The sequence below is a fragment of the Acanthisitta chloris genome, unplaced genomic scaffold (assembly GCF_000695815.1).
Source record: "Acanthisitta chloris isolate BGI_N310 unplaced genomic scaffold, ASM69581v1 scaffold14288, whole genome shotgun sequence".
NCBI classification, from domain to species: Eukaryota; Metazoa; Chordata; class Aves; order Passeriformes; family Acanthisittidae; genus Acanthisitta; species Acanthisitta chloris.
Window position 1 is genome coordinate 4,102 of NW_008688783.1, and position 15,828 is coordinate 19,929.

Consider the following 15,828-nt stretch of genomic DNA (forward strand, 5'->3'; position numbering starts at 1 on the left):
ACCTGGTTAGTGTTTACAAGGATAGTTTAAATTCCACAACCAAATAGCTGCTTTCCTTTGCCAGCTCCCCAGGTGCTCATCCTTAGGGAGGAAATGCTGCAATTTTGAAGCAGTTGTACTTTAAGAAAACTCCAGACCAATAACAACAATGGGGAGGTGGAAATCTGTGCTTAGAATGACCAAACTTAATCTCATCTGGTTTATTGTCTTCTTTTTCCTTTCCCTAGTTACTGAGTCGGAAGGATAAAGCCACATTTGACAAGTTGGAGTATGTTATGAGTAAAGAAGATAATTACAAAAGGCTTAGAGACTATATCAGCAGCTTGAAGATGACTCCTTGTATTCCCTACCTAGGTAAGTGAAGCATATTTCTCCAATAGTTACCCAAACTAAACACCATCTTTTAGGCATTCATGAATCTGCTTCAATACCTCAGTAAAGAATCTATAACCTGATTCTGGATACTCTGTAAGTGGCAAGACAGAACTTGAGAAAGAAAATACCTATTAAACCTCACAAACAGTTCAGGTTTTACATACAAACACTTAAGGTTTTACAAACAGTGTCAGTTTTCTAGGGAATGGTTTTCCCATGTGCTGTCCACATACACTGATGGACTGGAGAAGTACTTAAATTGTTGTGCCTTCAAGTGCTCCTACAGCTGAATATTTGCCTGTACAGTAATGATGGCTTTTAATTTATGAGAAGCTATATATCACCAGGCTCTGAGATAAACAAACTTAGATCTTGAGGTTTGGAACACGCAAAAATCCGGAGATATTGCTGCAGTTAATCACACCAAGGTGACAGGAGAAACTGGGTTGTTATGACTGAGCTTTATGGAATAATTATTAGTAACTGATATTCCTGTGGAGCTAAAAACTAGATAAATGTGTTTAATATGTATTGGTTTTGTTGCCAAGCTAATCTAATGTTGCTAAACTGAGACACTGAGGTGAACAGTGTGTTTTTGTCTAATGTAGCTTTGGTTTGGTACCAGAAGATGTTGGTAGTCACATAAAATCAAGGAAATGAGTATGCAGTTTTTGGTGGTTTTGCAGATAGGAGTTGCTGTTACACCTGAATTCAGGGTGATGTCCTGTGGTCACCGAGGCCTCTTAAACTGTAATCTCTTTGTCCCTGAAGTGTGAGACTTCCTTTACTCAGCTGGGCTCTTTTTCAAGGTTAATTGGGTGAATTTTACATGCTTTTTACTTAAACAGGAAAAAACCCACTTTGCTGTGGGGAATCAGTAGTAATTTTAGTGTCTTATACTGTTCCTCATTTGAGGTCTGAATTAAAAGGGGCAAAAAAAAAAAGCCCCTTGAAGCAAAATATATGTTTTTTATATTTACAAAGAAAGAAATGCTCTTTGCTGTGACCTGCTGGAGTTAAGAGATGTGTTGTGACCTGGTTTCATGTGGGATCAGTTCTTGCTAGTGACATGAAGAATGTCCTTGAGCCTTTTTCAAAGGAATAGCAAATGCTGACTGGTGCTCTCCCTCTAGCCTTAATTTTGTAGGGTTTAAATAAGAGCAAAATTGCCTTGAAACCGGAGTCAGGATAAGTCTGGATCTGGTACCAATCTTGGAAGATTGACAGTTGAGTCCAAGTGTTCTCATTTGACCAAAGCTTTTATCTCCAGTAAGACCTGAGTAGATTTGTTACTTCTGAGATTTCCTTCCCAAGGCATTTTTGCCATGTTAACTGGGGGGGGGGAATAAAAATGGTCCTCAGTTTCTTGCAGCCATAAGCGTGATGTGATTGCAGATTCTAGCAATGCTGGTGAGGGCAGCACATCTCAGTGTGGACTCACTGGTTTAGCTGTGAGTGCAGAAAGCTATGCAAGACTGACAAGATGTTCAGTATTAGGTCCTTGTTACACAACACTATGTGTCACCAGTGTGGCATCACCAGTCCAACTAAAGCAGCCAGAGCAAGCAGGAGCTGTGTGCATGGTGTTCTGTTTCACCTGAGAATAAAACCTCCTTCTCCAAGGGAGTCTTATCCCAGAGCTCTGCAAACTTGAGGTCACACAATGAAACAACTGAGACATGTCTTGAGAGGTAAGATTTTTATTTAACTAAGCAGTACTACCTTGTGAAACACTTCCTTACAGCTGCCTTTGAGGAGTTATATCCAGCAACAGCAAAGCTGAAAACAGGTTATTGAAGTACTCATCTGAGGAGCATTCAGCTATTGCAGTGACAGTCTTGCAGCAGATTTTGGAAAGAGGTGTGAAAACCATGTTAAGTTGAACTTTGTTGAGGTGTGCCTGGTTACATTTGGACTGGTGGTTCAGGAGTGGTGGAGGCTCTGTCCTTCACAGCCAGACTGCTGCAGGATCATAGAATCATAGAATTTAGGGGTTGAAATGGACCTTAGAAATCACCCAGCCCCAACCCCTGCCCTGGGCAGAGACACCTCCTCACTAGATCAGGTTGCTCAAGGCTCAACCAACCTTTGAACACTGCCAGGGTTGGAGCAGCCACAGCAACCTGGGAGTGTCTCACCACCCTCACAGGGAAAAACATTTTTCTCACATGCATCTTTGTGTCCAGGACAAGAAGCTTGAGGGATGCTACAACCTTTTTTGAACATCTTTTCTGAGCCAAGTTTGACAGAAAACATAGAATTTTTAAGGTCATTCATTCACCCTACCTGGGAAATTCAGCCCAAAAGCTACGAACTGATAGTTAAAAGCATTTGAAAGTGGATTATTGTACAGAGTATGAAGTAGCCTGAAAAGAGATGCTCTACTTTCCTTCCTCACGATCTTAAATTGGCAACTTAATTAAGCCTTTCCTTGCAGAGCACATTTGTACAGGCCAAGCTTTCTGGCTGTGTTTGTAATGCTGTTTAGTTCATGTTGTCCTGCAGCTTTCAGCTGGGGAATAATCACTTTTTAGATGTCTAATATATAAGCTTTAATTAAAAGGCTGAGTGCAAGCTAATTTTACTTTGGGGTTTCTGCAAAGTACACCTTTCACTGGCTGCACTGAATAAACAACCACTGTTTTTGTAGCAGGCAAGAGATTCTTGGGGTGAAACACGCTCTGTGCCAAGGGGAGGAAATCTGTCGGCTCAGTGACCTAAAGCTGTCAGAAGTGTTCATTAAAGGAATGTTTTGGAGGGTATTTTCAGCTTTTGAGTTTACCTGAACTGCTCTTCAATCCAACTGCCATAGGAAAAAAGGACAGACCACAGAGTTCTGAGCATCTGCAGTTAAAAAACATTTTACAGGACACTCAGTCAATGAGCTCTGTGGGATGTTGTAACAAACAAATAGTCCTTAGATGAAGAACCATTTCAGAATTGTAATCCTCAACATTTGTGCCAGCTAAAATGCTTGGAATTTTTGAATGGAATATGCTGGGACTGATTTCCCCACTGCCACCAACCCCAATTAAACATTGGTGAAACTTGTTGGCTTTGATGTCTGACCAAAGATTTAACTACAACCTTTGCAGCTCTGTATTATCAATGAAGCTTTATCTACCCCAGGGAGGATGTTTGGAAAGCAGAATCCTCTTTTCTCTCCTCTGAATTACACAGAGAGGCTTTGCACAACCTTTGACATTGACTGATTGAACATAACAATAATATTAGATTATTCTTTCAGCTATTAGGGTTTCCTGTGTGAAATAGTTGGCAAAACTCCTTAAAATCCTGAAGGCACATCTGAGGTGCCAAACAAATACATTGGTCACAGTTCAGAACAGCATATTTATCTATGTAACATAAAATTAAATTAGCAACCTGTGTGGCTGGGGACAGTTATTCAGTGTTTTTATATGCTAGGAAAAGGTTTGGTTTAAGGCTCTGGTACCTGAAGTGAACCTCTTGTTGTATCTGATGCTGGAAGCATCTTGTTTTGCTGCAGTGTGTTGTGTAGCTTTAGTGAAATTGCATAGCAATTCCAGTGGAAATCTGATCTCTAGGAGATAATATGTGGTACAGATAATATCAGGAGCTGTATACACATAGTGGAAGGGAAATGTGTGTCCCCTAACCAAGTCTGGGATGGCAGGGAGAGCACACTCAGAGCTGATTTCCAACTGCTGTTTTGCTGTGGTGGAGGAAAACTGATGTTCAGACTTGGTGCTGCTCTAAATCAGTATGAGTGAGCACTTGGTCAGTTCTCATCACTATGAGTGGGGCAGGGCAGGGGCTCCAAGTGTCAGTCATGGTTTTAATGCCAGGACTCTCATTTTTGCCATTCAAGTTCCAAGTATGTAGAGATACTTTTGTTCAGTTTGAAGGTCTTATTACAGAGGTTGAAAGTAAAACAAGTACCGAGCAATTTGGTTGTCTGAAATTTATCAATACTCTCACACCATTAATTTTCTTCCATTAGGAACACTTTGCCTAAGTGTTTTACAGAAGGAAGGACTCACAGATCTTAGCATAGGGAATTCCTTAAGGAATTGTATGGTTTATGTTTCATTTGCCACCTCATTTTGAAATAATCATTTGTTGCAAAAATCTCTCTCTGCTGGCAAAGCTAAAATGTCTCCACTTCGTTGTGTAGCTTCTCAAAGAGTCGTGTGTAGTCAGATTTGTCCTTGAAAGTAATACCAACATTTTTAAATAAATTGTTAAATAACTAATCCATTTTCACATTAAAGCAAGACATAGTCATTTCACATATTTACATGTAAGGCTTGAGCTAACCTGGAAAAGCATAAGCTTTCAGAAGAGGAAAAGCTTATATCTTGTCATAGATCTGGAATTTTTTACCAGCTTTAACGACTGTTTCCATAAAGTATGTTGGTCTTGACCAGAAGATAAACATGCTTTGCAAGCACAAACATCTGCTTTTATGAATGTGTGTCTGAAAAAGCACTGTCACAGGAGAGAAGGGCTCTAAAAAGGGAGAGGGTAACACAACAGGGAAAAGAAGACAGGAAAACTGTTAGACCTGCTTTGGGCAGGGGCAGATTGTGCAAAATAATGAGTAACAAGGAATACTTTATTTTTCTGGCACTCAAGCACTGAGAAGTTTACACAAGATCACTTGAGCACTGTGGGGGTTTCCTCCTCAGTCTATAGGTCTAATCATCATCTGAACTGCTTTCAGGGAGTAGGAACCTCCTCGGTACTCGGCCCAGAATATTCCGTCCTGGTACTTGCTGCGGTAGTGACCTCCTCGGTACCACACCCCGTTGAGGTTGGAGTGGGCACACGCGTTGTACCACCAGCCACCTTTGTGGAAGTGAGCACAGTTTCCTGTGGAACAGAGGGAAATCGGTCAGCTTCAGCTTTAGGGAGGAGAAACAGATTACCACATGCTTTCGTATCGTGGCTTGTTCTCAGAGGGAATTTGGAAGCACTTCGTAGCCTGTTGTGGTCACATCAGTTGCTGCTTCTACTCAGGTTCCTGTTGGAACAGCAGCCATGGCTGGAGGGGAAATTATTGACATGGCATTTTATGTGACAGCTGAAAACTAAGGAGATATCTCTTCTCAGCCTACCAGCATTGCTTCTCCATGAGCTAACACCCAAGGAACTCGGACTATGTGCTGTTTAGAAATACTTGAGCGGAAGCAATGTGAATTGATAGAGCCCCAAGCAGCACACAGGGCCACAGTTCCACAAAGAGCTGCTTGTAACTTGGGTATTTACTGTTGCAGGCTTGTTCAAGGGTTTGCAGGATTTGTCCACGTTTATGGATATTGACAGCTGAGCAAAACCAGTTCAAGTATTACAGTCTCCTATGTTTCTTTTGCTGTTAATAAGGGGAAAGCTGGAGGAAATGAAGAAGTGCTTTAAGGAGAACAAACCCAAGTGATCTGCCCCTTTCTCAAGTGTGGGTACATAATTAAGCCTCTGCACATGTGCAGTTCCTTTCATGCTGTTGGAGGCTTTAGTTGCTGGTGGTTATTGCTGCACTGCTCGGAGATCAGTGGGACAGGTGCCCTGAGTGCAGAGTCACATGCAGTGATCAGGATGTCACTGAGCTAAACAAAGTTGCTGAAGTGTGCTGTCAGTGAGGGTGATGGGATGGGAATTTCTGGGCTTGGAGGGGCCCTGCCAAAGTGATTTTCATCACCATTCACGTGAAGCAGCTTTCAGAACGTTGTTCTCTCAGAACTTACAACCGTTTTTGTGCTATACTCTGGTTTCAAAGGTGGTATAACTAACAGGATACACATTACTCCCTTCTCACAGCCATAGCAGTTTCCTTACCTGAATACATGTCCCTGTCTCTGTCCAGTGTTGTGAATTGCTTGCCATTGTGCCAGATCATGGAGTCTCCCGCGTTCCCTTGGTACGTGCCCAGGCGCAGTCTGTAGAACTCGCTCTCGGGCTCCAGGCGGAAGCTGCTGTACTCTGCATAGACCTTCTTGTTGCTCCAGTCCTCCAGCTCAATCAATAGTCTGTAATTGTCCTGATTGGTGAGCATGTAGATATTTTCCAGTCCCAGCCAGTACTCTCCATCAATGTTCCCAAATCCTTTCTGTAGGACAGAAGATCAGAGGGTGATGTTAGTTTAGTTTCCCTTGAGAATGCTCAGCAGCAGGACTATTCTAACCAGTGGCACCTGGGGACCAACAGCCCCTGAGCTGCTGCATGAGTGCTCAACCCAAGCAGTGAAGTACTTATTTTGCTGCTCTTGAGCTGCATGAGATGCTACAAGAATCACTAAAGGTGTGTGCTGTGCTGTCCTCTCCTTTTCAGATAAAAGGAGTGAGAATAGGAAAGCTGAGACAATGTATTACCTGACAAAGCTAAAGGGATCTGTAATAATGGATGAATAATGGAATTCTAGGGGTTTATTTCCAGGTTTAAGAAAGTATTTATGTATCAGCTGTCTCAGTGTTCAAGGCAAATTACTTTTTGTTGCCTTCATATCCCAGCTAGTGTTGGATTTTACTGTATATTTGCTCACACAATTCATCTGTGCTCTTTACTGAATGTATTGGAAATGAGATATAAAGGCATCTTTCCTCTCAAATCCCAGACAGCATGGCAGCTGTGAAGTGATGCTTCTCTCTGCTGCCTCCTCTCCCCACATACACCAGTGTTAATGTTTGGTGTTGCAGCTGGGGCAGGTACATCACCACCACAGCTATCTCTTATGCTTCCTTGTATCTGAGGTCTTCCTACCCTCCTTCACTTTATGCAAGACCTGCGGTTGATTTCCTGCTTCAAATCCCTTGCTGGGTCAGTCTTTCTCCAACAGTTGGACTGTTGAGTCTCCTAACTTAGGCTGCAGTTTCACAGCTGGCCTAAGCTGATGGAGCATCACACTGCTGCCAAAAATGGTAGCAGTGCCTTTCTGCTGGCTCTGGGCCACGTTTGCAGTGCTTGCCCTGCAGCACTGCTGGAGCTGTGCAGCCACACAGGGATCAGGAAAGAGGTGGAAATGTGGGCACAGGAAACAGCTCTGGTGTCAGCTCCTCACAGGGGCTGCACCTTCAGGGACCTGGTGTCAGCTAATGGGAATAACATCCTCAGCCACTGACAGATCCGAGGGCAAATTTGCCTGAACTTGAGCTATTTATAGACATCAGTTATGCACTTCTACATTTTCTTTGCATTCTGTTCAAAATGTTTGTGGTGATATATAAGGCACTCCATAACTGTCTTGTAACACTGAACAACTCCAAGCACATGCTCTTCTGAGAAGTAAAGATGTTGAGTAACTATTGATTTACTGATTAGTTATTGATAGATTTATTGCTAAATTTAGTTATTGGATAATTTATTGATTTGTTGATTTCTGTTTGAATGATTACATTCCAATAATTCAAGAAGCTAAAATCTTCATGCTAATTTTTTGCCATTTCCTGCATATATATGACACCATTTGTAGACCACTGAGCTAAATGTGGCTCAGTTCTCCCTACAAATACATGTGGCAGTTGTAGATCCATGTAGAGTGAGCACAACATCACAGGGACAAACTGTGTCCTATAGTATGAAGTCAGCACATTGTTATCATTTTTAAAAACCCAACCAAATGGATTTTCAGCTTTCCTGTGTAGTATGTAATTACTCCAGAGCAGCATCCATTTGTCATCCTAGACACTCTGTTTGCTGGTGCATATCCCAGTAACACCCAGGAGTGTTTCCCTTCCCCAGCCTGACATTGTCAGACTTCTAACCTAAATTTGCAGGTAGAAATTATTTCCTTTAATTTGTTCTTAGGAATCTTTTGAAAGTTGAGCCCCTGAGCCTGCAAATCTGTTAATGTCTTTAAATGAATAATTCCACTGGCTGAGTTTGCTTATTCCTAAAGGAGACAATTAAGCTTTACAAGTACTTACTGCAGTTCTCAGTGTTAATAAAAATCATGTGTTTAGTCAGAGCTTTGTAATAAATGACTTCCCAGTCCCTGTCCACAATAACCTGTGTCTCTCAGATGTGTTGTGCATCACAAACATAGGTTATTTCAAACAACAGCTGGGATCTGTGGGTTAACTATGCCCTGAGGGAAATGGTACATTTGCCTCTGAGGGATTGAAAAGGACTCTTCAGTTACTCTCCTTTACTCACTGATTTTCTGCGTTCTAGAATTTACCTTATAACTGTCCCAGTTCCTGAAAAAATTGACAGATCCATCCGTCCTCTTCTGGATGACTGCCCATCCTCCAGGGTCCAGGCTGTGGTCACACCAGAGCTGCATTGGCTCGTTGCTGTGCTCAGGTTTGATCATGTAAATCCCACTGTTGGAATGCCCAGCTTCCTTGGCTTGCTGGCAGTCTTTGAATGGACCTTTGGGAAAAGAAAGACTCTAAGCATTCCAGCCTGACTGCACAGTGCTCATTGTTCAGGAGCAGTTTGCAATGGAAAGTCAGTAATTCAGTTAAGGTGTGAAGCTTCCATGGAAAACAGCTCCTGTCTGAGATGAACTGTGTGTGTATAAATAAACACATCAGTATCCTCTCTTTATATACTTTTGAGCAAAACCTGTCACTTTGCTAAACAAATAGATTTTGGTTACCCAGACATCATTTTTTGTCTGCCCTGTTAAAGACTCACACTCTGGATACTGAAGCACATAGGGTTGGACTCAGTGATCTCTGAGGTCTCTTCCAGCCTGATTGATTCTATGAGTCTATGATTTTCTCCTTTTTTACGAAGGCAGAAATCAATTTGCTTCATTATCCTGGTGCACCAGTTGGAAACTAGTGGAATTTAAAACCAAACCCCTCTAACATGTGAATACATAAGTAGTTTGAGACATGCTGTAAGAAATATTTACTGCCAGAGCCTACAGACTTGGAATTGAGTCCAAGAGAATTCTTAGGCTGTGTAATTTGTTGCCTTTGTGTACTTAACCTGGGATCACCTGATAACTGTGGGTAGGAATCTTGAAGTTTCATGTGTCATCCTGGTGTGATAGGTGTAGATGGATACTGGTGAAGAAAATAAGCTATGGAGGATTTTTGAGCAGCTGGAAGGGCTCATAAAGTTGTTTTCAGGGCTGTGGTTCTACAAAAATGCTGTTGCTGTTGTCAGTGCTGCTTGAAAGCTCTATGTGAGTCCGTGTGAATTGGGGTGTTACAAATACAGCTTAGAGAAGAGCATCTGGTCCTCTGTAAGGATGCAGCTTACATATCTCTGAAAACTTTGCCTAGTTTGCCTTTCATTTTTTGGTAGTTTTGGTTTAGAGGCACTGGTTGTTCCCTAGTGAAAGGCAAGGTGTGTTCTCATGACTAGTTAACATTGGGTGCCCCCAGTGTGTCTGACTCTTCAGAACATCTGAAAAGGAATTTAGCTACAGCTTTCCTCTCCTCCTAGAAGCCTCATTTTCTCTGATCTCCGTGGAAGCTCAAAGAGGCCTCATCAGTCACAGAAAGAGCTCATGTGCAAAGAAGCACAGAAGACACTTGGTGAGGTTATTCTTGAGTCAGAAGCAGAGGTGGAGGGTGAGTGACCTTCCCTGCAGGTTAAGGTTGTGTGACAAAGCTAGGCAAAAATCACTTCTCTTAGGTTTTGAGGTAGTAGCTGCCAGTTGGACAAGGATGTAATGAGCAAGAAATCCACACAGCATTTCATATTAATGAGAGAGCATAAAGCTAATAATAATAAGTCCAGTGAAGAGTGCTCAGAGCTTCTAGTTGTGACAGTGCTGCCAGGAGTGTCACAGCCACTGAGCCATGGGTGCAGGTACTGCTGCACTGTCAGCATTTGTGATGGGTTTGTCATTCTGCCAGCGCCAGCAGCAGCAGCTTAGGAAGGAAATCCTCTAGCTTTGGTATATGAGTGCTTTTCCTCTTGTCCAGAACTAACATTTCCAAGTAGATTGTGCATATCGCATAGTTTGTCCAGTGCAGAGAGAATTTCCTGGGCTAAGTGGGACTCACTCCCTTTCCTTGACCTGTCCTAAGGAAATTTGGGCACTCTATAAGTGAACAGGCTTGTTGGTCATAGAATTTTAGGGGTTGGGATGGAGCTTAAAGATCATCCAGCCCCAACCCCTGCCCTGGGCAGGGACACCTCCCACCAGAGCAGGTGCTCAAGGCTCATCCAACCTGGCTGTGAACACTGCCAGGGCTGGGGCTTATTTTTTATAATGCTAATTGAACATTAAGAATAGCTCAGTTGGATCTGCTGGGTAATTATCTCACATTATTTCTTCTACCAGTGGAGAAATTGAGAACTCATTTTTCCCTGAGAGACCCAAGCAGCTCTTTGGGCTGGTTTTAAGTAGTTTTTAAAGCAGAGAGAATGGTACCAGTTTGTTTGTGTAATACTCTTGGGAAATTCAGCAGCACTAAGGTCACAGTATGCAACGTGTCTGGTTTCTGATGCTCAGGTTTGTCTGGTGCTTATCATAAGTTCATGTTGTGGTAGAGGTGACAGATTTATACTCTTAGTCTAGAGAAATCCAATACATCTCATCATTTTTGGTGTATAGCCTTGAATCTTTTTGGAGAAGTAAATTCTTTGTTATGTATAGCTATTTCAAGTTCACAGTGTAAGAACTGATCTTTTCAGTGGAAATACTGAGATTTGTGAGGCAGTGTAAGATGCTTCACAGAACTAGTGTGAGTGTAAGTTCTGACCGGTGAAAAAAGCTTATTCTCTGTTTCAAATCTCAGCTAGGTAAGGAGTATAAGTATCTTGTGCACATCTAGTCTTTTGTAACAGTCTGTGTACACCAAGTGGCTGAGACCGAAATACTCTGAGATGATCTGTTAACTATTTCACTCTAAAATTGTGGGTGAGATGCAGGATTTAGTGCAGGTCATATTCTGTTGTAAATTAAACACATAAGACAAGGAAGGAGATTACATATTTTAAATTGGAAGCTGAATCACTTGATGGCTGAATCCCATGTCAAGCTGCCAAAGGTTATCTGGAGCAGATGATGTAGAAGCTTTGCTTGTGTAAGCTTCATAGAGAGGATTTCTGGGGGCAACAGCAGTGCAAGAATGTAAAACAAAATTGGACATGTATTACAAGCAAGTTAGATTTTAGGTATGAGCAGCAGAGGGAGGGGGAGGGGGTGTAATTTTCAAGTGCTTGCTTAATTTGAAGCTACTTTTTGCAACAAGAGTGGCAGTAAATTTTGGGGACACTGGTTATTATTATTCCAAGTATTAAGCTAATTGAGACAAGTGTAATTCACAGGAACATTATCCTTCCTCGATTTTTAGAGCAATTTTCATGCCAATTAACCAAAAGACTCAGAAAGTAGAACTTCATCCTTCTGTTCCCTTTATATTTTGAATTTAGTGCCATGTTCTAGTAACGATGGTAGGGTTGGACTTGATGATCTTGGAGGTCTTTTCCAACCTGGTTGATTCTATGATGATTCTATACTGAGAGAGGAAAAGCTGCATTCAGAGCAAGCCTTGCAGCCCGATTTGCTGGGAAGCAGGAATTTTTGGGAATTATACTTGTGCTGTCTGACCAGACTTCAGTGTCATGTTTGATATTAGCTGCTTCCTTTGGGTCCTGATGTGTGATTGAAGTTTGCATGACATCTGGCAGTTCACTTGGACTCCTGCCTGAATTTTCTGCAGACCCTGAATAAAAATAGTTGTTCCTCACATCAGCAGCAGCTTGGCCATAATGCTGCAGAGCAGTCACAAGTGTTTGACTTCATCTTAGCAACCAAATTGAACTTTCGACTGTGACTAAAGGCAATTTGAAAGGACAAACAACAACCTAAAGCCAAAAAAAACCCCAGGCAAACTCTTTTGCTGTGCAAGCTAACAGAAGCCAAGAGAAAGTACTTGCCTGGAGAAGAGAAGGTTGTGTGGAGACCTCAGAGCAGCCTTGCTGTAACTGAAGGGGCTCCAGGGCAGGTGGAGAGGGACTTTTGGTTGGGAACTGCAGTGATAGGACATGAAAGGACAAACAACAACCTAAAGCCAAAAAAAACCCCAGGCAAACTCTTTTGCTGTGCAAGCTAACAGAAGCCAAGAGAAAGTACTTGCCTGGAGAAGAGAAGGTTGTGTGGAGACCTCAGAGCAGCCTTGCTGTAACTGAAGGGGCTCCAGGGCAGGTGGAGAGGGACTTTTGGTTGGGAACTGCAGTGATAGGACAAGGAGTAATGGGTATGGTATAAACTCCTTAACGTTCTATGGAACTATAGATGTCTCAGAATTCAAGGATTTCTGAATCCTTGAATTATATATTTTTTTAATTCAGTTCTGTCAAAATTTTAATGAGGTGCAACCATGACAGTTCAGGGCAGCTCAGAGGGAGTGAATTGTTCTGTCTCTAATTTTGGTTTCTAGTGATAAGTGAGTTTATCTAATGACCTGAATAATGTAATATGTGAAGATGTGAGAGTCTCCTGAATATGTTTTCAGAATATTTATGGTGTTAGTTTAACTTGCCAACCCCTACTGACATTGAATTGCTGGGAATGTAGTGACTGAGTTTAGATTTTCCAAGCTGAGTGCACCTAATTGGATCCAGCTTCGATTCAATTATCCTTTCACACTTATCTCTCCTGAATATTTCAACCACTTAGAGACTTATTGAATGACTGTGTTGGTGGATTTAGATGTTCATTTGAAAGAGGTCAGAACAGAAGGATGAAAATTCTTGTAGCAAGATTATCTTCTGGCAAGTGTAAGTATAAAGGGCAAGTACTTAAAATTGCTTCATTTGTTTAAGATTAATTAGTTTCCCTTACTCACTCTGGCCAGCTACTGTAACATGTAGCCAGCAGGCAGCATCAGAGAAACAGAGGGAAATATTAGAAAGTATATGCTAATACTGAATTTTCATCCCAGCTGGAGGGAGAACCCCCAGGACTTTCTGATTCAGAGGCGTCAGTTGTTCAGATTGAATTTCTGAGCATCAGCCATTTCCACAAATTCATCTTATGCAGCTATAGCTTAAGGATTAGGTTGTTTGGCAAACTAAAGCTTTCCCTGGGAGGTGGAAGGGAGAGAGAAAATCAGGAGCAAGGGTGAGCTGCAGCAGGTACTTTGAGTTCTTCGTTCTATTTCTACAGTTGGGACTGTTTCCCTGGCACAGAGAAACCTCAGGTTAGCTAAACAGCGATAGGTAACTTACCCTCGTTGATCAGAGCCAGTGGTGGCACTCTGAAAGGACTCTTTGTAGGAGAAGTGGCTGGGTCAGGTGGTGGCCTGACATCTCTGTCCCTGGGGTAGCCTGGGTCTCTCTGTATCTCGTTCCCCCCCAGGAGCACAGGAGTGTATGGTTGGCTGTTAGGGATGTGCTGCGGCACGACTTGCACCAGAGGAGGAGCCCCGTGAGTGTCCTGGCGCGAGAAGATTCGCAGGCACTGCTCCTCCAGCAGGGAGATAGTCACAGACTGGTTATTTACAAGATCAGTTAGTGCTGCATATTTAACCTCCAGCTCCTTGTACTTCGTTGCCATCTTCAGCATCTCTGTTGTAACGTTAAGGACTTTGTTTTCCAGCTGGGAAAGCTCCAGGGAGTTGTCACGTTTCCGAATTATCTCGTGCAAGAGTTGCATGTACAGTTGGGTGACTCGAGAGTTCATGTTTCGGCTTTCTTTCCTCAGTAATTTCACTTCATTCACTATGTTTCCATCCACATCCACCACCAGCTGCAAAATGTCAATCTCCCTCTTTTGCTTGGACAGCACATCCTTCAGGTTCTCGATGTCCATCCTGGTGACTTCGTCCTTCCTGTTCCCAGCTGGTCCGTTAGTGTTCACACAAATTGGCCCTGTGATTTTCTGTTCTGGGACCAAGAAGGTGTAACCACATTTTTTCCCTTCCTCTCCACCATCTGCTGCACGAGGGTGTCTCCGTTGGGCCGTGGATTGCTCCGTGCAGCGCCCGATAGACAACAGCAGGAACAACAGGACACCCAAAGTCCACTTCAGTATCTTCATTTTAGCACAAGTGTGATGACTGTCAGGAGACTGTGGAACAGATAAAAGATAAAGTCATTCCATTAGAGCATAAACTAAGGCTCCTGGACTGTGAAACAACCTAAATGATTCACATAAATGCTGGAATTTGGAGTATATAAACCTTTCTGGCCCTCTGTTATCTCTATATATGTATGATTTGTTAGATACTCTGTGTATACCTATTTATTTATACACCCATTTCTCAGCTTTATATCTACAGAGGTTTAGTAGACATAAAAAACACATCTGTAAGATGATTTTTGGACATTAGGGAGGAGATTTGTATAAGGTAGTTGTCTTAAACATTGAATATTACTTATTCAAGTAACTTTAAACCTGTGAGGAAAGCTTAGAGCACTGTTAGTCCCTGTTAGTAGCCTTGAGATGAACATTTCAAACTGCTGTCACACTGGTTTGGTGTCTTTGAGAACACTTTAGCCAAATAACACTGACGTGGCAGATGTGTTACCACTGTAAATACTGTACTGAAGTGTTCTGTGCATCTTTTAAAAGATGTGTAAAGAACGAAAATGCAGTGATAGAGGTCCAGGAATGGGTTTTGAGACCTGTTTTTAGGTTTGAGTATTTGAGATTATAAGCAAAGGTAGCACTTAAATCAGGGAGAAGCCCTCATTTTTTATGGTTTGTTTGCTTTGTGAAGCAGATCACTCTTTTTATCTGAGCTGTTCATCTGCCTTTCCTTCCCAGACCTCTTCTACAAGCCCTTGTACAGTGACCTTGGTGTAATTACAGAGAGACATACAGGAAGAGCAGGGCAAGGTAAATTTGAGATTATAAGCAAAGGTAGCACTTAAATCAGGGAGAAGCCCTCATTTTTTATGGTTTGTTTGCTTTGTGAAGCAGATCACTCTTTTTATCTGAGCTGTTCATCTGCCTTTCCTTCCCAGACCTCTTCTACAAGCCCTTGTACAGTGACCTTGGTGTAATTACAGAGAGACATACAGGAAGAGCAGGGCAAGGTAAGGTAAAGAACAGCCACCCTGGAGGAGCAGCAGAGCTGTGCTGCTTCCTCTGCATCCACATTCACACGTGATGAGGTGACTTTGGGGTCAGGTCACTTCTCCCAGGTCTGTTCCTGCTACAAGTGGTGTCTGCTCAGCCTCATTAACCTGCCAAGCCTTTATTTCTCACCAAGAGCAGTGGTTGCAAGCTTCAAACCTCACTCTACATGCAGTCAGGAATGAGATCTAGGAATCTCCATCGGGAATTAGATCTAGGAGTCTTGATCAAATGTTCCAATGTTGCCTGAGAAATAACTTCTCGTTTGGCTGATGGTTGTATTGGAACTGCTCCTGGGAGGGCAGGAAAACACTTGGACTCAACACAGGCTGAAAGTCATTTCTTACTGGAGGGAGCACATAAAAGTTTGAGGAATTTACCATAGGAATCTCATTTCTCTTAGTTTGTAGCAATAGCTGTTTTGGTGTCTTACTAGTAAACATGATGTTTTTTCCAAACACAGAACTTAAAACTTTTGTTAATAT

At 42.3% G+C, this 15,828-nt stretch overlaps 2 protein-coding genes across 2 annotated transcripts in view; one reads left to right on the top strand and one right to left on the bottom strand.

The window, feature by feature from the left end:
- Nucleotides 1-227: 227 nt before the first annotated feature.
- Nucleotides 228-15,828, top strand: part of RALGPS2 (Ral GEF with PH domain and SH3 binding motif 2) — a gene marked incomplete at both ends in the record, with an annotated part of 40,238 nt that continues 24,637 nt past the window's right edge. The window contains one exon of the mRNA XM_009081170.1: nt 228-354. Within this exon, the coding sequence (XP_009079418.1) occupies nt 228-354 (127 nt within the window). The remainder of the gene's footprint in view (nt 355-15,828) is intronic.
- ANGPTL1 (angiopoietin-like 1) lies at nt 4,869-14,323 on the bottom strand. Its single transcript, XM_009081169.1, has 4 exons — nt 13,492-14,323; nt 8,528-8,721; nt 6,190-6,460; nt 4,869-5,229 (listed from the first exon to the last, which is right to left on the bottom strand). The coding sequence occupies exons 1-4, from the start codon at nt 14,300-14,302 to the stop codon at nt 5,042-5,044; spliced, it is 1,464 nt and encodes a 487-aa protein (XP_009079417.1). The 5' UTR covers nt 14,303-14,323; the 3' UTR covers nt 4,869-5,041.

Excerpts from the sequence above, each read along its gene's own strand:
- ANGPTL1 (XM_009081169.1), bottom strand. The coding sequence starts at position 14,302 with ATGAAGATACTGAAGTGGACTTTGGGTGTCCTGTTGTTCCTGCTGTTG. Across the intron at positions 8,722-13,491 it reads ACTGGCTCTGATCAACGAGG|GTCCATTCAAAGACTGCCAG; the intron begins GTAAGTTACCTA and ends CTTTTCCCAAAG. Across the intron at positions 5,230-6,189 it reads AGACAGGGACATGTATTCAG|GAAACTGTGCTCACTTCCAC; the intron begins GTAAGGAAACTG and ends TCTGTTCCACAG.